The sequence below is a fragment of the Choloepus didactylus genome, chromosome 17 (assembly GCF_015220235.1).
Source record: "Choloepus didactylus isolate mChoDid1 chromosome 17, mChoDid1.pri, whole genome shotgun sequence".
NCBI classification, from domain to species: Eukaryota; Metazoa; Chordata; class Mammalia; order Pilosa; family Megalonychidae; genus Choloepus; species Choloepus didactylus.
The window spans coordinates 60,117,070-60,143,633 of NC_051323.1; the positions used below are offsets into that span (position 1 = coordinate 60,117,070).

Sequence of the window (26,564 nt, forward strand, 5' to 3'; positions counted from 1 at the left end):
AATAAAAAAGAGAAAACACTGTTGGGATGATGGGGGTATGTTAAAAGGACACAGGCACCAATGGCCAAAGCTGGGATATTTAAGCGAAAACACAAATAAAGTACTACAGGATTTTAACCCAAGTATAAAATAAAGATTAATGATTCCACATTCTCCTGTGGAGAATTCCAAATAATTTACATAGGTACTCCAACTTCAAGGAGGTAGAGCATAACTCCCCACCCTGAAATGTGGGCTGCCCATACCAACTTCCCTTGTAACAGTATAGAAATGGGTGGGGGGAGTATACTTTTAAAGTTAAGAAACCTGACAGACACTAACTCAGCCAGGTGATCAAGATCAGCATCAGCACTGATAAGTCATGGTGATAGTATGTACTTGTGCCAGTTTGAATGTATTATGTCCCCCAGAAAAAGCCATATTCTTTGATGCAGTCTTGTGGGGCAGACGTTTTGGTGCTGATTAGATTTGCATGGAAATGCACCCCACCCAACTGCAGGTGATAACTCTGATGAGCTATTTCCATGGAGGCGTGGCCCCACCCATTTAGGGTGGGCCTTGATCAATGGAGCCATATAAATGGGCTGGCAAATAGAATCTGGAACTTAGTGCAGCTGCAGCTGTGAGTGACGTTTTGAAGAGGTGCTACAGCCAAGAGGGACACTTTGAAGAAAGCACAGGAGCTGCAGATGAGAGACAGTTTGAAGATGGCCGTTGAAAGCAGACTCTTGCTCCAGAGAAGCTGAGAGAGGACAAATATCCCAAGTGCAACTAAGAATGACATTTTTGAGGAACTGCAGCCTAGAGAGGAACGTCCTGGTAGAAAGCCATTTTGAAACCAGAACTTTGGAGCAGACACCAGCCACGTACATGCCTTCCCAGCTAACAGAGGTTTTCTGGACACCACTGGCCATCCTCCAGTGAAGGTACCCAATTGCTGATGCGTTACCTTGGACACTTTATGCCCTTAAGACTGTAACTTTGTAACCAAATAACCCCCCTTTTATAAAAGCCAATCCATTTCTGGTGTTTTGCATCCCAGCAGCATTAGCAAACTAGAACAGTACTCCTGACATGATGCGATGAAAATGGCACTTTACCTCCGTGGTCCTCCACCCCAAAGCTCCTAAATCCAATCCAATCATGAGAAAAATACATGTATTCTACATTCTACAAAATACATGACCAGTACTCTTCAAAACTATCAAGATTATCTTAGAAACCACACACACACAAGGAAAGTCTGAGAAACAGTCACAGCCAAGAGGAGCCTAAGGAGACATGATGAATAAATGTACTGTGATCATCTACATGGGACTCTGGAACAGAAAATGGAATTAGGCAAAAACTAAAGAAACTTAATTAACATATGGATGTTAGTTAGAAATAGTAAGTCCATATTGGTTTATTAACTGTGACAAATGTACCATGCTAATGTAAGATGTTAATAATAGGGGAAGCTGGGTGTGGTATATATATATGGGAACTCTATGTACTATGTTTACAACTTTTCTATAAAACTAAAACTTGTAAAAATAAAATTTATTAAAACAATCAAAAGCAATGAGATACCACTTCACACCCTTTAGGATGTGGCTAGGCTATTATTTAAGAAACAAACAAAAAAACACAAGTGTTCGCAAGGACGTGGAGGAATCAGAACCATTATACATTTACTGGTGGGGATTTGTAAAATGGTGCAGCCAATGTGGAAATCAGTTTGGCAGTTCCTCAGAAAGTCGAACATAGAATTACCACCTAACCCAGCAATCCCACTTCTTGGCATATCAACAAAAGAAGTTAAAGGAGGGACTCAAACAAATATTTGTATGCTGATGTTCATATCAGCATTATCACAATAGTTAAAAGGTGTACTTAACCTAAGTGTCCATTGACAGATGAATTTATAAAGAAAATGTGTATATACACACAATGGAATAGTACTCAGTTGTAAAAAGGAATGCAGTTCTGACATGTGCGACAACATGGATGAACCCTGAAGACACCATGTTGAGTAGAAAAAAAACCAGACACAAAAAGACAAACATTATATGATCTTGTTTATATGAAACATCTAGGATAAGTAAATTCATAGAGACAGAAAATAGATTACAGTTACCAGGGGCTGGGTGGTGGGAAGGGAGTTTCCGTTTAGGGTGATGAAAAAGTTTTGGTAATGGAGATGGTGGTGATGGTAGCACAACATTGCAACTGTAACTAATACCACTGAATTTTACACTTAAAAATGGTTAAAATGGGAGATTCTGTTTTATATATATTATCACAATTTTAAAAAATAAAGGGGACATATGCTAGATAAATCAGCAATTTAAAAGAGAATCCATCAACGATAATATCAATAAATATGAAAATTTAGATTAAAAAGTAATTTTTTGGGAAAAAATGTAATTTACCAAACTGATTCAAGCAGGAAGAGAAAAGAAAACCTAAATAGCCCTATAACTGTTATTTGAAAGTCATAACTAAACTTCTTTCCATAAAGAACCAACTAACCTGAGAAATTTTTCGCCAAGTTTCACCAACAGGCAAACATCAGAGCAATAATTGTTGTAGGCAAGCTCAACAGATGGACGCAAAGAATAGTGGGAGAAACTCTGAAAAGAAACAGAATATTATCATAGGATCAAAGTATCTCACCTGTTAGGGATTAAATTATGTCCCCATCCACAAAAGGCATGTTCAGTTCCCAACCCCTGGTCCTATGGGTATTAATCCATTTGTAAATATTACTTTTGAAGATGTTATTAATTAAGGTATGCCCGAACTAAATGAGGGGAGACAATCCACTACAGCTGAAGTCCTTTTAAGCAAAAGAAACTGGACACAGAAAGAAGCTGTGGGGAGTAGAGGCTGGAAGTCAACAGAACTCAGAAGAGAAAGAAGATGCAGCCAAGTGCATTGCATACGACAGAAGAGCCAAAGACCAAGGATTGCTGGCAGCTAGTCCCAGAATACCAGTCTTCAGGGAAAAAAACATCACCTTTGCTGAAACCTCCAATTTGGACTTCTCCTACCATCAAAATCACTAATTTGGACTTCTACCCTCAAAACCAATAAATTCCCATTGTTTAAGCCAACCCATTGCACAGTATTTGTTTTAGCAGCCAGGAAAATAATATATTGCCCAAAGTATCTATTAGTTACAAAGAGAAATAGTAACTTTACAGTGAAAACTGGTAGAGATAACCTTAATCAAGAGATAAGAAGAAAAAAATCCTGAATTCATGAATTGGAAGACTTAATATTGTTAAGATTGTAATACTCCCTAAATTGATCTACAGATTCAATGCAATCCCCCTCAAAATTCCAACTGCCTCTTTTACAGAAATGGACAAACTGATCCTAAATAGGATTGCAAGGATCCCAAATAGACAAAATAATCTCGAAAAGGAAAAACAAAGTTGGAGAACTTACATTTCCCAATTTCAAAACTTACTATAAAGCTACAGTAATCAAGACAGTGTGATGTAAGGATAGACATATAGATCCATGAAATAGAATTGAAAGCCCAGAAATAAACCCTTACATATATGGCCAATTAATTTTTGACAAGGATGCGAAGATCTTTCAATGAGGAAAGAAGAGTCTTTTCTACAAATAGTGCTGGGATAACTGGATATGCAAGAAAGGAATGAAGTCGGACCCCAACCTCAAAGCATATGCAAAAATTAACTCAAAATTGATCAAAGACCTAGATTTAAAAGCTGAAAATATACAAGTCTTAGAAGAAAACATAGATGTAAATCTTTGTGATACTGAATCAGGCAACGAATCTAATCAAGTCTGGTTTCTTTGATATGAAACAAAAACATAAGCAAAAAAGAATAATTGGCCTTCATCAAAATTATATATACTTTTGAGCAACAAAGGACACTAACAAGAAAGTGCAGACAACCCACAGAATGGGAGAAAATATCTGCAAATCATGTATGTGTTAGGGGTGTAGTATTCGGAATATACAAAGACAACTTACAATTCGACAATAAAAAGAAAACCCAATTAAAAATAGACAAGACTTGGGGAGAGGCAAGATGGCGGCATAGAGAGGAGTGGAAGCTAAGCAGTCCCCCTGGAACAACTACAAAAAACCAGAAACAACTAGTAAATAATCCAGAATAACTGCGGGGGGACAAACGAGACCATCCACTCATCATACACCAACCTGAATTGGGAGGAATGCCCGAGAACACAGCATAAAATCTGTAAGTAAAACCTGTGGAACCAGGTCGTGAGACCCCCTCCCCTATAGCCCGAGCTGCGGAGCCTCGTGGTGCCAGAGAGAAGCTCTCTCCCAGCAAGCGAATACAGCTCAGCTGAGCTCCAACTGGGGTTTTAAGTAGCGAGTGTGAACTGCTCTCTACAGGTACGCAGCCCCAAAAAACAGACAGAGGCTTTGGGTGACGACTGACCTGGGAGAGCCGGAGGGTCGCCTTGACTGGGTCTGAAGGGGACTATCTGTTTCTTTTTCGGCTCAGTGGAGAAAGCCCCAGTCATTTTAAGTTTCCAGGGCTGTGACTCGGGGAAGGGCGGAGACACCACAAGCAGAGAGTGAGACCATTGAAATGCTAATGACCTCCACCTGGGGGCTCTGTCTTCTCTAGGAGGAAAGGGGTGGGGCCCTTTCCATTCAGAACCAGACCCCAGAGCCTGGGGGAACACGGCCACACCTCCTCACACCAGTCAAGAATTATAGGCTAACAGGCGTCACCTGCTGGGCAGAAAAGCACAGTGACCCGAGGCATCAAAGGGTGGAGCAATTTTCTAAGACACACCCGCAGGGAAACCAGATACTGAATATTTCTTCCCTCTGTTCTGGTCTGGGAAAACCTGATTTGGATAAACAAGGAAAACATGACTAGACAACAGAAAATTACAACCTACACTAAGAAAAACAAAGTTATGGCCCAGTCAAAGGAACAAACGTACACTTCAACTGAGATACAGGAATTTAAACAACTAATGCTAAATCAATTCAAAAAGTTTAGAGAAGATATTGCAAAAGAGATAGAGGCTGTAAAGGAAGCACTGGACCTGTATACGGCAGAAATCAAAAGTTCAAAAAACCTACTGGTAGAATCTATGGAAATGAAAGGCACAACACAAGAGATGAAAGACACAATGGAAACATACAACAACAGATCTCAAGAGGCAGAAGAAAACACTCAGGAACTGGAGAACAAAACACCTGAAAGCCTACACGCAAAGGAGCAGATGGAGAAAAGAATGAAAAAATATGAGCAACGTCTCCGGGAACTCAAAGATGAAACAAAGTACAATAATGTACGTATCATTGGTGTCCCAGAAGGAGAAGAGAGGGGAAAGGGGGCAGAAGCAATAATAGAGGAAATAATTCATGAAAATTTCCCATCTCTTAAGAAAGACATAAAATTACAGATCCAAGAAGCGCAGCGTACTCCAAACAGAAGAGATATGAATAGGCCTACGCCAAGACACTTAATAATCAGATTATCAAATGTCAAAGACAAAGAGAGAATCCTGAAAGCAGCAAGAGAAAAGCAATCCATTACATACAAAGGAAGCTTAATAAGACTATGTGCGGATCTCTCAGTAGAAACCATGGAGGCAAGAAGGAAGTGGTGTGATATGTTTAAGATACTGAAAGAGAAAAACCACCAACCAAGAATCCTGTATCCAGCAAAGCTGTCCTTCAAATATGAGGGAGAGCTCAAAATATTTTCTGACAAACAGACAATGAGAGACTTTGTGAACAAGATACCTGCCCTACAGGAAATACTAAAGGGAGCACTACAGGGTGATAGAAGACAGGAGTGTGTGGTTTGGAACACAATTTTGGGACATGGTAGCACAACAATGTAAGTACACTGAACAAAGGTAACTATGAATACGGTTGAGAGAGGAAGATGGGGAGCACGTGAGACACCACAAGAAAGGAGGAAAGATAATGACTGGGACTGTGTAACTTGGTGAAATCTAGAGTATTCAACAATTGTGATAAAATGTACAAATATGTTCTTTTACGAGGGAGAACAAGCAAATGTCAACCTTGCAAGGTGTTATAAATGGGGAGGCATTGGGGGAGGGATGCAATCAGCATAAACTAGAGACTGTAACTAATAGAATCATTGTATTATGCTTCCTTTAATGTAACAAAGGTGATATACCAAGGTGAATGCAGATAAGAGGGGGGGGATAGGGGAGGCATGTTAGACACTTGACATTGGTGGTATTGTCTGATTCTTTATGGTGGGTAATGTCCATGATCAACTGTACAGATACTAGAAATCACTTCATGAACCAGAACAAATGTATGACAATACAATTAAAAATTAATAATAGAGGAGCATATAGGAAAGAACTATATACCTATTACAAACTATATACTACAGTTAGTAGTACTTCAACATTTTTTCATAAACAGTAACAAACGTACTATATCAATACTAGGAGTCAACAATTGAGGGGGGTTGGTTAGGGATAGGGGAGGATTAGAGTTTCCTTTTCTTTTTTTCTTTTTTCATCTTTCACTTTATTTCTTGTCTGGAGTAATGAAAAGTTTCTAAAAATTGAACAAAAATTAAGTGTGATGGATGCACAGCTGTATGAGGGTACCCAGGGGCAAGTGATTGTACACTTTGGTTCTTTGGATAATTGTATGGTATCTGAACAATCTCAATAAAAATGAAAAAAAAAAAAAAATAGACAAGACTTGAACAGACATTTCTCTAAAGTTAGAAGATATACAAATGGCCAATAAGCACATGAAAAGATGCTCCATATCACTGAGGTCATCGGGGAAAACAAATCAAAACCACAAGATACCATTTTACACCCACTAGGATGGCTATTACTAAAACAAAACAAAACAAAACAGAAAATAATAAGTGTTGCCTAGGAGACAGAGAAATAGGAAACTTATACATTGCTGGTAGTACTGCAGAATGGTGCAGTTGCTGTGGAAAGCAGTTTGGCAATTTCTTAGAAAGTTAAACATAGAATTACCATATAACTCAACAATTCCATCTCTAGATATACACCCAAGCCAAATGAAAACACATTCATATAAAAACTTGTACAAAAATGTTCATAAAGGAATTATTCATAATAGACAAAGAGTGGAAACAACCCAAATGTCCATCAATTGATGAATGGATAAACAAAATGCATTCTTTCCATACAATACAATATTATTCAGCCATTTATAGGAATGAAGTACTGATCCATGCTACAACAAGGATAAACCTTGAAAACATTATGGTAAGTGAAAGAAGCGAGACACAAAAGGTTACAGAGCATACGATTCCATGTATATGAAATGTCCAGAATAGGCAAATTCATAGAAATAGAAAGTAGGTTAATGGTTGCCAGGGACTGGAGGTAAGGGAAGAGTGACTTGACTGTTCACGATTATAGGGTTTCTCTTTTTTGGGAGTGATTAAAATATTCTGGAATTAGATAGTGGTGATAGTTGTACAACTTTGTGAATATACTAAAAATCATTGACTTGTACACTTTAAAAGAGTGAATTTTATAGTATGTGAATTATATATATGTTTAAAAGGAAGCTAATTCAAAAAAATTTTTTAAATTTTAAAATTAAACAGATCCTAAACAGCATATATTTTAGATATACTTTTAAATTTATACTAGTAAATTTGTCAAAACCATATTTTAAAAAATACAAAGGAATGACAAATCCAAATTCAGAATAGTAGTTACCTCTGGTCAGGAGGAAGGCAGATGTGTAGAATAGGAGAATATCACAAAATAATCCCAAGTTTTTGTCCATATCCCAGTGCTCAGGTTCAGTAATACGTTTAGGAGAGAGGGAGAGTTAACAAACCCTAGGTCCATTAAAATGACAAACACAACCTCTCACATTTCCTTACAATCTTACTATGCTCTGTACTCAACACTCTCGACCACCTTCTAATAAACTTAATACTTCCTCTTTTCTCCTCAATCTACCACTCGTCCACCTCTATCACAAAACAGATGTGATTTTTTTTTCCTTTTCTTTCCTTCTATTACAATATAGGTTTCTCCTTCTAGGGGCTGTCTCTCTGCTCTATCTGTTCTTGAGACCCCAGTTCCTGCTCCCCTCTCATGTTCAGGGACATCATGTCATCAATTATGCCATGCGTCTTCAATCTTTCCCTCATTTCTGGTTCCTTGCAATCAGTTTTTAAAGATGCTCAAATCTCTCTCATTTCAAATAAAATTCTCCCCGAATCCTATCTTTCTCCTATGGTTAACACTCTTTCTTCCCCTTCAAGATAAAAGCTATCAAAAAATTTATGTACCCTCACTACTTCTCCATTTCCTGATCTTCTACTGTTCCCTACTCATTTGATCTGTTTCTCCACATACTTGCACGTGGCTTAATCCAATGGACACTTTTCAAAAGTGTTTAACTTACCTGATCTCTCTGCAGGAGTTGACACCGGACACCCCCTCCTCTTCAAAACATTCTCTTGACTTCCATGCCACCTTGGCTATTTCTCAGTCTTCTTTGCAGTGAAAATTCCTCAATCCAGATATTAACTGCTCCCAGTGTTCCCTCAGAGCTTGGTTCTATTCTTTCCCTCTCTCCTCCCTCAGAGATTTCATTCAATCATACAGTTTTGTCATTTTATGCTTATGACTTCTAAAACTTTGTTACTAGCCCATGGACAATCTGTGACTACCAGATAGAAATCCTTACTAACTCAGGGATATTTCATTCTTTGTAACGAGGTTTGAGGTTGAACTCCATTATCCAGCCTGTCTTCAAGAAGAGAGAGAGCCCTTACAGACCCTTCTAGGAGCTTTTAGATAAATCCTGGGTCCATTCTGTCACATGGATTCTGCTATCATATATTTTTATTTTCCAAGAATTCTTGTTACCCAATTGTTCTTTTTTCAAAAATAGCTGCTTATTTACATTGTATGGATGCAGTTAAGTTTTCCAGGGTCTCTGAAAATTAAATACATTTTTTGAAGTTTTTTTCCTTATCTTGTCTCATCTCATGACTTTTTTCTGTTTTTTTTTTTTTAGTCTATCTTCCTCTTTGGAGGCTGTTCTCAAATGTCTGGTAATTCTGGACTGTTCCCTTCAAATTTTAGAGTTAGGCACAAGTTGACAATAAGCACTGTATGCATGAGGGGGTTGAGGCAGAGGACATTTCGCCTGGTTAACTTCAGTGGGGTTAGCAGGCAAGCAAAATGTCTGTCTTTGTAGGGTTTTTTCTGGGAGGCAGTTTAATTTCTCCTGAGAAGGATCCTCCAGCCTGGAGCATGTATACACAACTGCCAGTGTTCTAGGAACATACATGGGGACGGCAGGCCTATTGCTTTCTTGTCTTCCCTGAGTACCCTTACCTAGAGCACAGCACTCATCCGATTACTTTATACTCTATGTTTTTTTACACTAAACTGTAAACTCAGTGGGACAAGGACCATGTTAGTCCTTTGCCCATACACCCAGTATTCAGCACAATTAGCACAGTCCCTGGTACAGACTAGGCCCTCAAAAATGTTTGAAGAATGAATAAGAGCTCTGGCCCAGGTGAACTGCAGAGTGGTCTCCCACAATACTACTTTTGTTTAAGATGCAGGAGCCTTTCAAGGATCAGAATGCTTCTTCCCAGAGCATTTGAGATTTTGCCTGGAATTTGGATTGAGCTATTTGCCCTCTCCACAGGCCACATGCAGCTCTGTAATGGATGCTTTTTTCCCTCAGATCTAGTTTCCTTATGATGACAAACGCTGCAGATTACATGAACCAAAGGCTCTGATCACTTGAAATATTACTCATTCTTGGCTCCTGAGCTTGTTCACATTCTAATAATTATCTGAGAAGCTGTTTTATCAAGTTGATAAGATATTTATACATTAGCAGACAGGCTTTAAATATAAGCCCACCCTCTGAGGAGGGAATGGGTTTTAAATTATCCTTTTTAAGTTCTTTTTAGGTGGTGGAATCTGCTCTGCTAATTGAGAAAGGAAATACACACTAACTAGCAAACATTTTGACAGAGTGCATGCCATGCTGGGAAGCAAATGGAGAAGAGGCCAAGGCAGAAAGGACATGAAGATGAGGTATAATAGAGAGCAGGGAGAAAGCTATCCTATCAGGAACAAAGAAGGTTTCTTATGGGAAGGAGGTAGGAAGGTTAAAGTGAGGCCTTCTGGATTAGTTAGGCTATAGGCTAAACTAGCATAACAGAGACCCAACAATACCATGGCTTTCAGACGACAGAATTTTATTTCCCTCTCATTTAACAGTACAGGCAAGTGGGGTAGCTTTGTCCTGCACAGCCTTTCACAGACCCAAATACCTTCTACCTCTTTGCACCTTCATTCTTTAGGGTGTTATCCTTGTCTTCTGTCATAGCTGGGTCACTGTCACACGAGCATTTCAACCTGACAGAAAAAGGAAAACTGGAAGTGGAGGACATCCCCTCCCACCCCACCCCCCAAGTGACACTTAAGTTGCAACATCACTTTTGCCCACATTTCCCTGGCAAAAATTTAGCCACATCTAGTTGCAAGGAAGGCTGGGTTATGAGTCTCTGAATGGCCATTTGCCCAGTTAAAACTCAATGACTATGGAGTAAGGAGAGAGAGAATTAGGGAATAACTAGCAGTATGCCTCACTCTGCAAGAAAATAAGGCAGAGAAAAGATGGCTCAAAGATGGGCTTATTGGCATGTAGCACACAGACCATGGTTAGGAAATGGAAGGCAGAACCCTAAAAATGATCTTCCTTACCTGGTTTTGCCCAATCTTGCCTCTATCATCTTGACTATGGTTAGGAAGGACCCATTCACTTCGGATATCTTTAAAGAACAACCTGAAGAACTTTCTAAACTCAAGACCTTATGAAGGTGATGAAAGTTAACAGAACCCGTTTCTCCTAAAAAAAATCATTTTGTTTCCAACTAACATTTTTATTTCTTTACCCAGGTGCATTTTTTGAAAAGAAACCTCTGAAAATCTTCCAGCAGTTGGATCTGGCAGGAAATTGTGTGAGCTGTGATGGATGGCTTACCTTCATGGGTATATTTGAGAACCTTAAGCAATTAGTTTTTTTTGACTTCAGTACTAATGGATTTTTACCTGATGCAGCATTAGTCAGAAAACTTAGCCACGTGTTATCCAAGTTAACTTCTTTACAAGAAGTGAGGCTTATTGGGTGGCAATTTGATGATGATGATCTCAGTATTATTAAGGGTGATTTTAAGTTAGTAGCTGCTTAAATGAAGGGCACCTTATGCCACCGAATGCTCTGGAGGCCCCATTAATTTCAGCATGGTGGTTTAGATATCTTTGTTCATCTAGTCCAAAAGTCTAAAAGCCCACCAAGAATATGGCAATCCACTCTACATCTAAAAATTATCTTTCCAACAGTGTCTGTCTAAATCATCCCCTTTCAAACTTTCTCTTCCTTACTAATACCAGGATGGTTGTGTGATAGCATTAGCTATCTCCTAGCTGACCTCTTCATGGAAATCTACTTTCTTGGTTTAAAGCTAATGCAAACATTCATCCAGGATGAAAAGAAGAGGATGCTAAATGTAGGCTAAAGAAGAGGAGGAAGTGGAAGGGAGTGTAAGCTGAGACATGTAAAGGGTATTGCGTATTATTTACTTAAAGGAAGGGATTCCTGCTCATCTTTGTACTCCTCTTGGCCCCAAGGATAGCAGGTCACACACACACACACACAAAATGAGATTTTGTATGCATATTTACTTAGTACAGTGCCTGGCACATAGTAGATTCTCAATAAATGTTTGCTGAATATGAGATACTTAAATTATCAACAAGTAACTGTTGAATAAAGAAACAAAACAAAGTTATTTAAAATCAGAGGGAAAATTCCATGTATGTTCTTTAATTCAGTTTAATTCATTTAGATTTGGAATTTAAAAATCACTTTCTTAAATTAGAACCAGTTCAGACTCCCAAAAAGGATCAGCATTCTTTAATGAAGCAGAAAACTGGCAAATTACAAGCAGCTAAAACAGAAGCTTGAAATTCAGGTCCTCTCCAGAAGGTGATGCATGTAAGTAATTCCAACTGTGACTTCAGAGATTAAAGAAAGGGAAAATGTACCCTAGTCTTTCATATCCTATACACACTGCCTGATCTCTCCTCTAAGACCTCAAAAATATCCCTTCCCCAAAAAGAAAGAGTTCTAAAAAAATATGTTAATCTGAATTTATGTCAACCAAGACAACTCTGAAAAAAACCAAAAACCTAAGTGATAACTTCCCACAGTTCACCTTTTACTCACGGCACCTCATATTAATGGCTTGGGTGTTGGCGTGGGCAACACTTGGCCTGTATACTGAGGTAGTCACTGCAAAGAAATTCTGGACAAAATATTCTGTTTTGCAAGTGGGTATACATTCTTTGGAGCTGGTCATGATATTTTACAGATCTACCAGATCATTCTCCTCCCTAACTTTATAGGTGAGAACACTTAGAGAAGTTCAGTGACTTGCCCAAAAGTACTTACATAGTGGCAGAATCAGGATTGGAATCCAAATTGCTTGCCTCCTAGTCCAGTGCTTTTTTGTTTTTTTAATTACAATACACTGTCTTTGTAGAACAGGGCTAATCACACTTCATGTATCATGCTCAATCAAAAACCACAGGCCAAGAATTTAATTCAAACTTCTTTCTTTGTCCATTTTAACCAATTGTGTGGCAACATCTAGTAGCAAGGCTGCTGCCTATAGGCCAATGCTGCAAAGTTTCTTATTTTCATATCCAGAAGCTGGCCAGAGTTTGGCAAATAAGACTTTTCTATACAGTAATGCATGGAGTGTCCATTCTCAAATAGTGTAGGTGGTAGTAAAGAACCTTTGGTGGGACAGCTGCACTGGTGTTGCCTCTGCATGGGTGTTGAGGAAATAGGCATATGGCCTCACACAGAAGTGTAGTCAGTACCAGAACCCTTTTAAAATCTCATGGAGGTGTAGAAGACAAGCATGGGATGGTAACACATACCTATTAAACATCCCTCAGTACATGGCCGTTCTTCAGATTTCATGCATGACCCCAATTCACATTTTGTTGAGGTCAATGGAGGAAAAATTACCCTGTAATAGTAGACTAATAATAGGTAGAGTAATAGATGGAGAACATAAGACCAAAGGGAAAAAAAAAAAAAAAAGTAGTAGAGTGCCTTACTACATTTTAGGAAGTTTCATTTTCTCCCACATCCAATACTGTGGGCTCTATTGTGTCAGCAGATAAAATGCTTGAACAGAGTTGCAGATGTCAAAGACAATGATTGACTCTCCACCAAGAAAATGTTATTTGAGACAAGGTCACTTATTACCACAGGATGACTACAATTCTGCTTGACAGAGGCGGCGGCTTAGGTGTTGGCTACTACACAGTGAAGAAATAGGATTTGGAAGTACTGATACATTTAAAAAAGGATGAGTTGATTGAATAAATTGTTGGGAATTCTACAAAAACAAGAATATTCTCTGGATAGCTGACTGGTGACTAGAAAAGCCATAAATTTCCAGGACACTGGATACTAGGAAAGCTGAATCAATTCTAAAAATCCCTTTTTAAAAACTATAGTTGTAGAACTCATGACAACCTGAAAAACCTCATAGATAATGTTACTGCTACTTGTTATTTTTTTTTTTTTTTTAGTAATACTGACCACATGGGAAAGTCCTTAAAATTTGCATTTGGAAAACAATCAAAATAAATAAAATTATCTACATGATTCTCACACGTCACCACAGTTAACAATTCGCTATTTTTTAAAACGTTAAAAAAAAAAAGGTTAGAAATTATCTGCTGTAGACTTAATACTGTATACTACACACTAAGGTCCATTATGTTTTGGTAAAATTATATAATGTAAACTCAAATTGTTTGCGTAGCTCTGAAATCAAATTTCATATCATGTATGGAATTTTTTTTTTTTTTGGCAATACAGTCCATTTATTTTGCTAATAAAATAAAAAATTAAAAGGTCAACTAAAAAAATTTAACAAAAAAGATAAATGCTATCCTGTCAGTATTTGATTAAATGTAATCTACTTAACCAAAATGAAACACTGAAAACCATGGACTATTTACAAATGCTACAAAATAATTTTAATGAGAAAACTATTTTAAAAACCTGATAAATTTTTTTAATTTTTGCTAGATATTAGAATGTGTTCCAAAGTTTGATTTTAAAATGTGCCCTTACTTTATAGGACATAATTCAGGAAAGCCTTAAAAAAAATGTAGCAATTGAGTTTAGAAGAGCTATAAAAGAGACTTTTACTTTCAGAATGGACATTTTTTTCCGTTCCTAAAATGTGTGTCACTATTCAAGAAGAATGTTTATAAATTTCACTGAAGAAAATACTGCAATATTAATAACCTGATAGGATCCACTTTATCACGTGGTTGTCTTATAAAGCTAATGTCATGTTTACACAGTAGTCAACTACAAAACCACAGATAGCAAAATTCAAATTTGGAGAAACATGTGTTCTACAGCAAACTTCTATTTAAAGACTATAGCATTTACAAGGCTCTCACTGCCCCAAATACATTTTACAAAAATATAGTTTCATAGGTTTCATGAAATGTGAACGAGATTACTATTCTCCAACATTTGGAGTAAATGATTGAACAGTCAATGCAAAAGTTGAGTAACTAAATACTGGAAGTCAAGAAGTTAATATTCCTCATAAAAATAAATTAAATTAGAGTACCTTATGGTCTTGGTTGTCCAATTCTATCATTAGTTGCATACCTACTTGGCATATTTGTAAAACCAGTCCTGAATCCTTGGGTTGCTCCAGTTCCTAGGACTCCTAGGCCTTGATTAAGCATGCTGCTATAAGGTGTGTGTCCATGATTAAGACCCAAACCATAGGGTCTAGTTTGTGTGTTCAGAAGAATAACTGGGCTCATGTTTTTTCCAGGGGTGTTAAATGAAAATTCTGGAGGTGGACTACTAAGTTTAGCTGGAGTTGATGTGATGGGGTTCAAATCATCAGTACCCTTTAAAGGAGGCACTGGGATTACATGATGATCTGAAAAGTTTAGGACACTGGCTGCAACAGGCCCAGACAGTAAGGCAGGCCTAATCCAATCATCCTTGAAAATCTGAACTGTCAAAGTAGACACTAGAGTGTACAGCCTGTTGGTCACATGAGCAAGAACCATTTGTTCATTTGCATCTCGTCGAATTCTTACATGCACCGATCCAGCCTAAAAGGGGCAAAATTATAAGAAAGAGAGTGATTAGAATTATACAACTGAAAATTTCATTAAAAATGAACATTTAATTTATGATTTGGTTGTAACAGTACTTGGTATTTAAAACAACAGAAAGCATAAGGTCTTGGTATCTCTTAAAGACTACTCACTAGTGATTATCATCATAAACAGTTCATGAAATAACTTTGAATAAAATGTGATTTAAAAAAAGACCTTTATTGGCTGCCTACTAAGGACTAAGCACTCTGAAAAAATATAAAAATAAGAATGAAGAGATTACACTTAGTGTAGGAGGAAGACAGGTATGTTATAACACAAGGCAGGATAAATAATGAAGAATATGAAAAATGCAATGGAATGTCAGAAAAACTAGGTAAGTATTCCAATTGGGGAAGAATTAAAGAAAAAAGATGGCATTTGATCTAGGGTTGATGGTTAAACAGAATTTCAAAAAATGGAAATGCATTCCAACCTGAGGGAACAGCAATGAAAATGCATAGCAAGTCTGGGCAAGGATAAGAAGTAACACTAATACATAAAAAATCCAAATATTTCAGAGGGCAGAAGGAGGAAAGGAGGAAGAAGGAAAGAGGAGAGACAGAGACAGACACAAACAGAGGGACAGAGACAGAGAGAGAACTAATAAGGTCTCAAATATCAGGATAAGGACTTTTGTTTTAACAGCACAGTCAAATAGAAGCAAAATAATCAGATTCCAGAAAAACTAAAGGCAAGGATGACTGGTGATTGGGTAGGAAATGACTATAACAGTTCATGTTATAAATGAAGAGGGCTGAGCAAGGGCAAATATAGTGGGTTGAGAGAGGGACAAATTGGATTCATGATATTTATGCAGCAGAGTGAATATAACGAATGTAATGGATGAGGGAGATGTACTCTTCAAAGATGATTGCAAGGTTTCTAGCCTGGGTTTCTAGGAGGATAAAGGGCCACCAAGCTTTACCATAATAGTTAGTAGTATATTTACTAACTTGAAAAGATGTTTACCATATATTAAGCTCTTAAAGTAGACAATAAAATACTATGTACAGAAATGATCCTGTTTGGGTTAAAAATAAATACACATACACAGAAAAATACTAAGAATGATAGCACTTATCTCCAGATGGTAAATGAAGGATTTTTATTCTCCTTATCTGTTAGTTGTAAGTTCTAATTTATCTAACAATCAGGTACTATTTGCATCATAAAAACATAAATATACAGTAGGGAAAACAAAACTAAGCAAAATGGCAGACATTTCATGTTAATTTCTAAACTCAGACTTCCAAAATGAAGCATAAACTACATTTAAATTAGGCAAATAGTTGGTTTTATTACAATGTGCCTGAATCTACAATTTGGAAGGCTAAAAACAGATTAGTATATAAGAGAGCTAGTATCAATCACGAGACAGAGAAAATACCAATATGCTACAATTTGACTTCTAGTGTATAAATTTTAGGGAAGACAAGACATGTTTAAAAATCAAATCATCTTTGATTTCTCCCTTTTCTTTGCCACTACCTTTTCACAGTTGTCATTATGCAAAACTATAAGATTCTGTATCATACTCTTTCAGTCTGATTTGGAAATCAAATTAATTAAATGAAAACTATTTCCATGAGCTTGAACACAGTCCCCTATAATCGTCATGCATGTGCTAATCTATGGCTTTTGTGACATCTATTTTTGCTAGTTCAAAATCTTGTTTTATTAATTTCTTGGGTCTTACTAGGTACTATGTAAGTTAATTTCTAGATGGCTAAGATCAGAATAGTTAAGATGATTACATCCTTTGGGTTATGAGGTACCCAGCTTAATAAAAACTTGCCTACTAATTTATGAATATCATCAGTACAATGAAAAGAATGGTTAAAATGAACTTCACTACTGGGCAAATGTAAGTTGGTATAATCACTCTGGAAGGAAATTCGGTAATTTGCATTAAAAACCACAAAAAAACATGAATAGCTTTGCCTCATAAACCACTTCTAAAAATTAACCTTAAAGAAATAATCACAGATATGTGCAAAGATTATTACAAAATATATTCATCTCAGCCCTATTTATATAAAAATAATTGAAAACAACCTAAATGTTCACTGGGGAACTGATTAAATAAATTATACTATATTCATATCATGTAAAACTCTGCAGTCATTAAAATTATGATGGGATGCTTGGAAGATGCAGCTGTGCTAGCAGCTTTTAATTATCAAAACATCCTCATAAAAACAGAAGAACTAGGACAGCAAAATAAAAAACCTATGGAAAACATTTATAAAAAATTAGGCAACCTGATACCCCCATGAACCACCAAATACAAGCTATAAGACCTGCAGGGCATCAGATGTCTATGCAGGAGGAAGCAGAAGAAAGCAACAGGGCATGTGACTGACATGAATACCCCAAAGCAACTAATAAGTACTTGAGAATAGCAGCTGAAACGGGGAAGGGTTTTGAACATTTCAATAATTGGTGATTACACTAGGTCTGCAATAAGTTTTGAAGGGCTGAAATAGTCTGAGTCCAATTAGCCCTCAAAAGTAACCACGCAAATCTCCCTTATAGGACAAAGTCCCACGCTGAGAAGAAACAACTTGGAACTGAATTCAAATTAAGCAGCGTAGTAGACACTGAGGATAGAGAAGGTTCAGATAAAAAATGTGGGAGAGGAACAGAGAGATCAAGGAGGAAGAAAAAACTTCAACTTCACAAAATCATCTGAAGGGGGAGCTCTACAGTCATGAATTTGACACACTCTCCTAAACCACTTTATTTTTTAAAGTTTAGGAAAACTAATTTCACGTAAAAGTGAACAATAGAAAAAGATTGAGTCCAAATCCCATACAAGGTTGTTATATGGAAAAGAAGAGTATATGAAACAAATACACTTGTAAAATGTAAGAAAACTTTAACCTACTTTTTCAAAAGAAGCTAAAAGACATGAAATATGAATGTAAGATGACAGACAGCCAAAACAAATTAGAAATTAAAAAAAAAAATCACTTCAGAAATGAAGACTAAACTAGAAGAAATTACAAGAGCAAATAAGCAAAACATATGCCGTAACAGAAATAAAATGTAAAAACAGGGAAATTTTTAAAAATGAAAAGGACATGTAGAAATAATAAGGGTTTGAGAAAAAATTAAAAAATCAGATTATCAGACTTTATCACAGCACTGTTTTATGCCAGAGGTAAATGGATTAATATATCAAAGAAACTCAAGGAAACGAAATGTGTGCTAAGGATTTGATATCTAGCCAAACTGGTATTCAAACATGAAGTCCACAACTGTTTTCAACATTCAATAATTTAGAGTATAGTGTTCCCAAGGGTCCTTTTTGATGATTACTAGAGAATGAGCTTTAGACATCCAAAATTACTACAGTGACATCAATGTAAAGAGTGGAGGAAGGTAGAGGTAAGGCAGTCACCTTTCCACTAAGAGCATGAGCCTGAAGCTAGACACTCCATGTGGATGACATCACTGAGCTCCATCAGCCCTGGACTGCCTACCTCTGAAATTTGTGTTATGCTAGGAAAATAAAACCCTATTTGGTTTTTTAAAAAATACCATTCAAGAATTTTTAATGACACAGAAAACCATTCATGACATATTATTAAATGAAAAAAGTTAATTATGAAACAGCATGATCTCATTTTCTAAGGAGAATATATGTATAAAAAATTAAATACCAAAATATCAACAGTTTTCTCTAGATGGGGAGATTATGGTGACAAATTTTTTTTCTGAGTGGTCTCTGTATTTTTCTCATCATTCTTCACATATGAATAAAACCAAGCACTAATAAAGTCCCTCTGGTATTAAGGTCCAAAGTTGATTAGAGCATACTTAATCTTATTTTGAAGCAAGCTGTGTTCTTAAACCCTTTAATATATTTAGTAGAATTTCCAAAATTACAACTGCAATTAAAATGAAAATAATAGTATCTTTTATTTTGCCACAATTTTATATTTAGGAATTTCACTAACTATGGGTTTGTCTTATCAGGATAGTCCAGTATTAAGATCAAAAACTGCAGTTTGAAAGAAGGGGAAAAAAAGGAAGAAAATCCCTTAATTCCAATTATGTCGCTAAGTACATCTGCATTTTGACTCTTTTGAACAGAAATGGGAATGAGAGGCTTGAAAATTACAGAAAAATACTTTAGTTTAGTTCTCCCCCCAACCCCCTCACCGGAAAACTCCCTTTTATTTTACAAGGGTTGTTTTTTACCCATAATGCTCTGCATGACCTGCCCCCACCCACCCACCTGCCTGGACTCATCTCAGATCCTGCTCCCCTCCACAGATGACAGCCTCACCGGCTACCTTTCTTTTCCCTCAAATGCATCCTGCTCCCTTCTCAACACAGGGAGAGTCCCTCTTAATGAAACATATCAGAAGTGCACATCCCAGAAAACGCATGTCAAGGCAGATGGTGCTTAAAAATTGAAAATTATGTTTTAAATTATAACTAAAGTAATATGTGAAAACATACCAATGAACCGAAACCTAGAGTCCAAAAATGCTCATTTCGGACTTCCAAAACTCCATCCAAGGTAGATACCTAATCAAAAACATAGAAACAGATTATCAGAATTATCTGTACTTGACATTTCCAACACAGTTAAGTCACATTATAGACTTACTCTAAGCCTGGCAATGCCAGTGCCAAACCCTGCTTGGATGCTCATTAGCCAAAAGAAGTCCCAGACCACTCAAGATACCATTCTTGCTTGTTCAGTACTGACCTGAAGCCTTATTTTTCCAGTTTGTTTGCCTCAGTCCTTCTAGAATCAGGCAGGTCCTGTCTGCTCACTCTTCATTCTTCCTTACCTCTTGTTCAACTGTATGGTTCTTTTCACATATTAACATGGCATATATTTATATCCGACACTTGTGGTATCAGATTGTTGTTTTGGGGGGTGGAGGGGCTTGTTTTTGATCATTTCATTCTTTGGATTCCCTTATAATAAATCTCTGTGCAACACAAGATGTTATTTGGATGTGGATCAACAGAAAATTTCAAGAAAGCCAGATATACAGAAAAAACGTAGATGGCCAGGCTTCACTAGCTGAGACAAGTAGCCAGTCATATTGATACAAGTGGCCTTTGTTCAGTTCCTCAGAAAACTAAGTATAGAATTACCTCATGACCTGTCAATCCCACTACTAGGTATATACCCAAAAGAACTAAAAGCAGGGACTCAAAGAGATATTTACACACCAATGTTCACGGTGGCATTAATCACAACTGCCAAAAGATGGAAGCAACCCAAGTGTCCATCAACTGATAATGGATAAACAAAATGTGGTATATGCTACAATGGGATATTATTCAGCATTAAAAAGGAATGAAGTTCTGATTATGTAACAACATGGATGAACCCTGAATATATTATGTTGAGTGAAATAAGCCAGACACAAAAGGACAAATATTGTATGATCTCACTGATGTGAAATAATCAGAAAAAGCAAACCATAGAGTCAAATTCTACAATATAGGTTTCCAGAGGCCGGGTTGGGGTAGGGAATGGATAATTAAGGCTTAAACTGTACAAAATTTCTATTTAAGATGATTGTAAAGCTTTGATAAAGGGATGGTGGTAATGGTAGCACAACATTGTGAATATAATTAACAACACTGAAATATATATGTGAATATGGTTAAAAAGTGAAATTTTGGGGGGTATATATGTTACTAGAACAAAAATTAAAAGAAAAAACATAGGAATGTACAACACAGTGAACCCTAGTGCAAATGATGGACTACAGGTTAATAGTGCAATTATAAAAATGGTATTTCGTGAATTACAACAAACGTACCACACTAATGCAAGGGGTTAATACTAGGGTGGTATATGGGAACACTATATTTTATATACTTTAGGTATATTTCTGTAAACCTACAACTTCTCTAACAAAAATAAAATTATTAAGGAAAAAAAAGTGAAAAAAGACAACCTAAAAAAAAAGTGACCTTTCTGAAACCATTAACCAAAAGCTTAATATATTCTCAACATCCAAATTCAATTCAATCATCTTATTCCTTCATTAGTTAGCAGGTAGAAACTTAAAATAACAATAATAGAAAGCCAACTTACAGATCAAGATGTTAGGTAGTGAAGCAATCAACATGTAAAAGTGGCTTTTGACTTTATCAAAATTCTAGGTTTGAACATAGTCATAAAATTCATGGTACTTATATAGCTGATAAGATGGTCTTTAGACCATCCACATATTTCAAGTGAATTTTGCTTCCAAATGGATGAATTCCCAAAATTTTCTTATACCACTTTGTTGTGCCTCTTACTGTGTTATTGTAAAAAAACATTAACTCCCCTAAAATAAAACCCTAGGTAGGGTTGAATAAAGTACTATTTGTACCCACCCTTTCAGTTCCCTAAGTATAAATTAGTGAAAGTCATTTTATTTGCCATTCCATCTTACCTCTCTGATAAGTTTATCCAACTGACCAATAACATGAGGTGGTGTTGTCTGAGGGAAAAATAAAATAAAATATGAATAACCTTGGGAGAAAAATTTTTTTTTGCAACAGTGGGCCTGACACCAAAATAAGTGGGTTTAATGCCAGTCTCTCCTTTGACATGTGCCTTATCATGATTTGGGGTAAGAGGTTTCAACTGGCCCCACTAGTGGGGCAGACATAATGCTTGTTTTTCATCTGACAAATAACTGCTATCTCCAGAACCAAATAAAGCTTAAAGAACCAACCGATCAACAAAATCTTGAAGAAGGCATTAGAAAAGTAACATTTTATATAGGGATAGCACTATACAACTATTATTGTTGTTACTGTTTCTGGAGATATTGCTATAGCCCCTAAGATTTAGGAAAGGCATGAGTGTAAGAAAAAGAAAAGCAGTGCTTATGTGCACATCCAGCCCCAGGTCAACTACCATTCTAAGTGCTTGTTTTGTAGGTGTTCCTATTGTTTCCATGAGTAGTAATCTATCACTTTTAAGTTTGAAATTTAAAGTCTCACTGATTCAATGATAGGAATAAGAAAACAATCCATAACCAAATTATATAATAACCAACGAACATTTATTGGGGGGAAAAGTAAATATCTAAAATTTTTCAAAGTAACATTGTTTTCACTTGAAACATTATTACAAAGAGTTTTAAATACATGAATTTTTCTTACATTACAAATACAGAATTTGTGCCTACTTTATAGGCCAACTGGATTTCATCCGGTTCTTATGAAATAAATTTCAGGGATTAATGCTTGACTTCATTTCTAAAAGGACCCTCCAGTAGCTAAAAATTTCACAATCTGGTAGAAGAACATGACTAATATTAATCACGTGTGTTGAAAGAAGAATCTTACCTGGAGTAATACTTTCCCACTGTACACACTCATGGGATACATAGTGCCAAATGTCATCAGAGCAATGGCTATGGCAGAGGCAGTGTCTACAGCAAAATAATTACTAAAAGGAAAAAACAATTCTTAAATCTTAAAGGCATGCCTTACTGGGCATCTTACAATTCAATCTTGTGAACATTAATTATCTTCAGCAAAAGGACCATTTTATCATAATTGGCTACTACTGGCAATAGGAGCATCTCAAAATAAAAACAACAAACAAATATCAGTTTTTAGAATCTTTACCTGTCAAAGTTTAGTCAAAAAATAATAATTATGATAATTAGTCTGAAGAGGAGTGATGAAGAAAAAAAATACTGTTAACGTTTCCCTACTACATAGTTTTCAATCTCCTTGACAATTTAAGATTCAAAATATATTCATTTGCTTCATTGAGACAGACTTCTGATGCAGAGAGACTAACGGATTTCGTCAGTGATTCTATCAACTTTCCTGTAATTAGTAACTTTCCGATGATCACTACTAAATTTTTTCAAAATTCCCCAGGAATTTCACAAGGTAAAATTCCCCAGAGATGTGCTATAGCAACATTGTGGTTGAAATGCAACATCTTATCAGCATTTCATACTGTGTTGAAGTTCTAGTAACAAGACAGAACAAAAATGCCAATGGTACAAGCTGATCATACACTCTTTTTTCATTTTGCTCCCAGATGCTGGGAATAGAAACATAAGTAAAACAGTCCCTACTCCTGTGTAACATGAGATACATGTGTAAAAAACATAATGAGGCACTTTGGTTACTAAAGTAGCAGTCTCTACAGGTACCATAGGTGCACTAACCTACATATTAAATATCATGAAAAGACATGATATTTGAGCTCTGCCTTCAGAGATGAGAGAAATAATGGGAGGAAGATATTCCATGTAGCGAAAGTCTATATGTTTGTAGTTTCATGAAAAACCTGATGCAGTAAGGAAACTACAAACATATAGATGGAGCAGAGGCTATACTGACCAGGCTGGTAGAGGCTTGACTGCACAAGACTGACTCTGTGTCAATAACTTTTAGTTTTTAAAATTATCTAATGGGGAGGGTTGTGAAAGAGAAAAATATTATGTTCAGACTTGCAATGTGAATGATCACATTAATAGCAACAAAGGAGATAACCAGAGACGCATGCATGCGAGAATTAGAAGACCAGACGACTATGCCAACAAGTCAAGGAAATGAAAATAAAGGCCTCAGTGGGGCAGCAGCAATGAGAATGGGAGGGAGGGAACAAATAAATAAATATTAAAGAAAGATTAAGCAAGACTTGGTGACCAATTAGAAGGGAGGAGGGAGGAGAAGTAGGAATTTAGGAATGCATTGGAATAAATGGTAGTATCAATCACTGAGATGGGAAATACAAGAAAAACAGTTTTGAGGACAGGGGAAAATAAGTTCAGTTGAGGTAGACGTCAAAAAAAGGCATTAAGGTATTGTTTTTTGGAATCCAATAGAGATCTGGACAGGAAATGCAGACTTGGGAATCACAAAGGTACAAATAAAAATAAATAATTGGGGAGAGGAACCTAAGATGGCGACTAGGTGAGACACACAAAAAAACACCTCCGTGGAAAACACTAGATAAAAAACCAGAAAGGACCCAGAACACCACTTCCAAAGTAGCACCAGCCGGACAAGTTCTGCTAAAGCCACAGGGAATGTGCGTTTGGTGAAACCAGGAGTCTGCATTCTGAAATGAGTGAGTGAGTAGGCCGATCCGTCGGCCACGCTGCGGGGGAGGGAGAGGAGGGAGACGCTGGGCTGGTGGTTTTTTTTTTTTTTAAAAACAGAGAAGCCCGGGAGCAGCTGCAAGTAAGACGGGAGTGGTCTGGACTAACGCCTCGGTGTCTGGGGTGGAGGATACCCCTTCCCACACCCACTGCAGATTGTCTCAGGTGCAGGGAAACAAAGGGGAGAAACGCAGCCTCGCGGCCCTCACCCCAGCAGGTGGGGCTGCTCCTGCCCGGGGCCAAGCGCGCAGCACAGAACCGAGCCGAGAGGCCCAGCCTCGCGACGTTCACCCCAGTGGGCGGGGCTGCTCCTGCCCGGGGCCGAGCGCGCAGCGCAGAGCCGAGCCGAGAGGCCCAGCCTCGCCGGCGTTCACCCCAGTGGGCGGGGCTGCTCCTGCCCGGGGCCGAGCGCACAGCACAGAGCCGAGCCGAGAGGCCCAGCCTCGCGGCGTTCACTCCAGTGGGCGGGGCTGCTCCTGCCCGGGGCCGAGCGAGCAGCACAGAGCCGAGCAGAGAGGCCCAGTCTTGCGGCCGTCTTCCCAGCGGGCGAGGCTTTTCCTGCCCAGGGCCGAACACACAGCACAGAACTGAGACAAGAAACCCAGCCTGACAGGGAGTCTTTCCTGCAGCACCGCTAACATGACACAATATCGGCCGTGGACAGTAGCCTTGAATACACCCATGGCTGATTGTCCCGGAGCTGGGAGAGCAGAGCTGTGCAGAAAGGGGGAAGTTAACGCGTCCCATTCAACCATCTTTGAAGCGGGCTGGGAACGCCCCTACACAGCCCGGCGGCCCAGGGCTTCCCTGGAGGCCGGCGCTCACTTGTGACGTGGCACGGCCCCCCCCTCCCCGCAACAGAGGTCCTGGAAAAGCACAGCAGGGAGGGGGGAACTGCTCAGAAATCCCAGGGAACCTACGCCAATACCAAGGACTTTTGTGTCAGCGGCAGAGAACAGCCTTAAATCTCTGGGAACACCTGGGAGGTTTGATTGTTAAACCTGCCCTTCCTCCCTAACCACTCAGGCACATGCCCCTCATTGAGGGCAAACAGCACTGACAACACACCCAAATTAAGTGCACCAATTGGACCCCAAAAGAATCAGATCCCCACATAACACAAAGTTGGGGAGAACTGACTTGAGGGGAATAAGTGACTCACGGACGCCATCTGCTGGTTAGTTAGAGAAAGTGTATGTCACCAAGCTGCAATTCTAACAAATTAAAGATCAAGTAAAGCAAATGCCAAGAGGCCAAAAACAACAGAAAATCTTAAAGCATATGATAAAACCAGACAACATGGAGAACTCGAACCCAAACACTCAAATCAAAAGATCTGAAGACACACAGTTCCTGGCAGAATTAATCAAAGAACTACAGACAGGCAAAGAAAGCATGGCATGGGATATAAAAGACTTGAAGAAGAGCATGGCACAGAATATGAAAGACAAAAAAGACCCTAGAAGAGCATAAAGAAGATATTGCAAGAGTAAATAAAAAAAACAGAAGATCTTATGGAAATTAAAGAAACTGCAGGCCAAATTAAAAAGATTCTGGATACTCATAATACAAGATTAGAGGAAGTTGAACAACAACTCAACCTCCTCGAGGAGCACAGAACAGAAAATGAAAGAACAAAAGACAGAATGGAGAAAAAAATTGAAAAAATCGAAATGGATCTCAGGGAGATGAGAGATAAAATAAAACGTCCAAATTTAAGACTCGTCGGTGTCCCAGAAGGGGAAGAGAAGGGTAAAGGTCTAGAAATAGTATTCAAAGAAATTGTTGGGGAAAACTTCCCAAACCTTCTACACAATATAAATACACAAAGCATAAATGCCCAGCGAACTCCAAATAGAATAAATTCAAACAAACCCACTCCAAGACATATTCTGATCAGACTGTCAAATACTGAAGAGAAGGAGCAAGTTCTGAAAGCAGCAAGAGAAAAGCAATTCACCACATAAAAAGGAAACAGCATAAGACTAAGTAATGACTACTCAGCGGCCACCATGGAGGTGAGAAGGCAGTGGCATGACATATTTACAACTCTGAGAGAGGAAAATTTCCAACCAAGAATACTTTATCCAGCAAAACTCTCCTTCAAATTTGAGGGAGAGCTTAAATTTTTCACAGACAAACAAATGCTGACAGAGTTTGCTAATAAAAGACCTGCCCTACTTC

General features: G+C 37.8%; 2 protein-coding genes across 5 annotated transcripts in view; one reads left to right on the forward strand and one right to left on the reverse strand.

Moving 5' to 3' along the window:
- NLRC4 (NLR family CARD domain containing 4) overlaps window positions 1-13,204 on the forward strand; it is a 64,120-nt gene extending 50,916 nt beyond the window's left edge. For both annotated transcript variants that reach the window (XM_037807519.1, XM_037807523.1), the window contains one exon: window positions 10,948-13,204. In XM_037807519.1, the coding sequence (XP_037663447.1) occupies window positions 10,948-11,240 (293 nt within the window). In that variant the 3' untranslated portion in view covers window positions 11,241-13,204. The remainder of the gene's footprint in view (window positions 1-10,947) is intronic.
- Window positions 11,711-26,564, reverse strand: part of SLC30A6 (solute carrier family 30 member 6) — a 93,888-nt gene continuing 79,034 nt past the window's right edge. For 2 of the 3 annotated variants that reach the window (XM_037807529.1, XM_037807530.1), the window contains 4 exons: window positions 22,600-22,702; window positions 21,696-21,743; window positions 19,744-19,812; window positions 14,725-15,225 (listed from right to left, as the gene is read on the reverse strand). In XM_037807529.1, the coding sequence (XP_037663457.1) occupies window positions 14,725-15,225; window positions 19,744-19,812; window positions 21,696-21,743; window positions 22,600-22,702 (721 nt within the window). Of the gene's footprint in view, window positions 15,226-19,743; window positions 19,813-21,695; window positions 21,744-22,599; window positions 22,703-26,564 lie in introns of all 3 variants that reach the window. The other variant, XM_037807528.1, reaches the window with a different exon arrangement.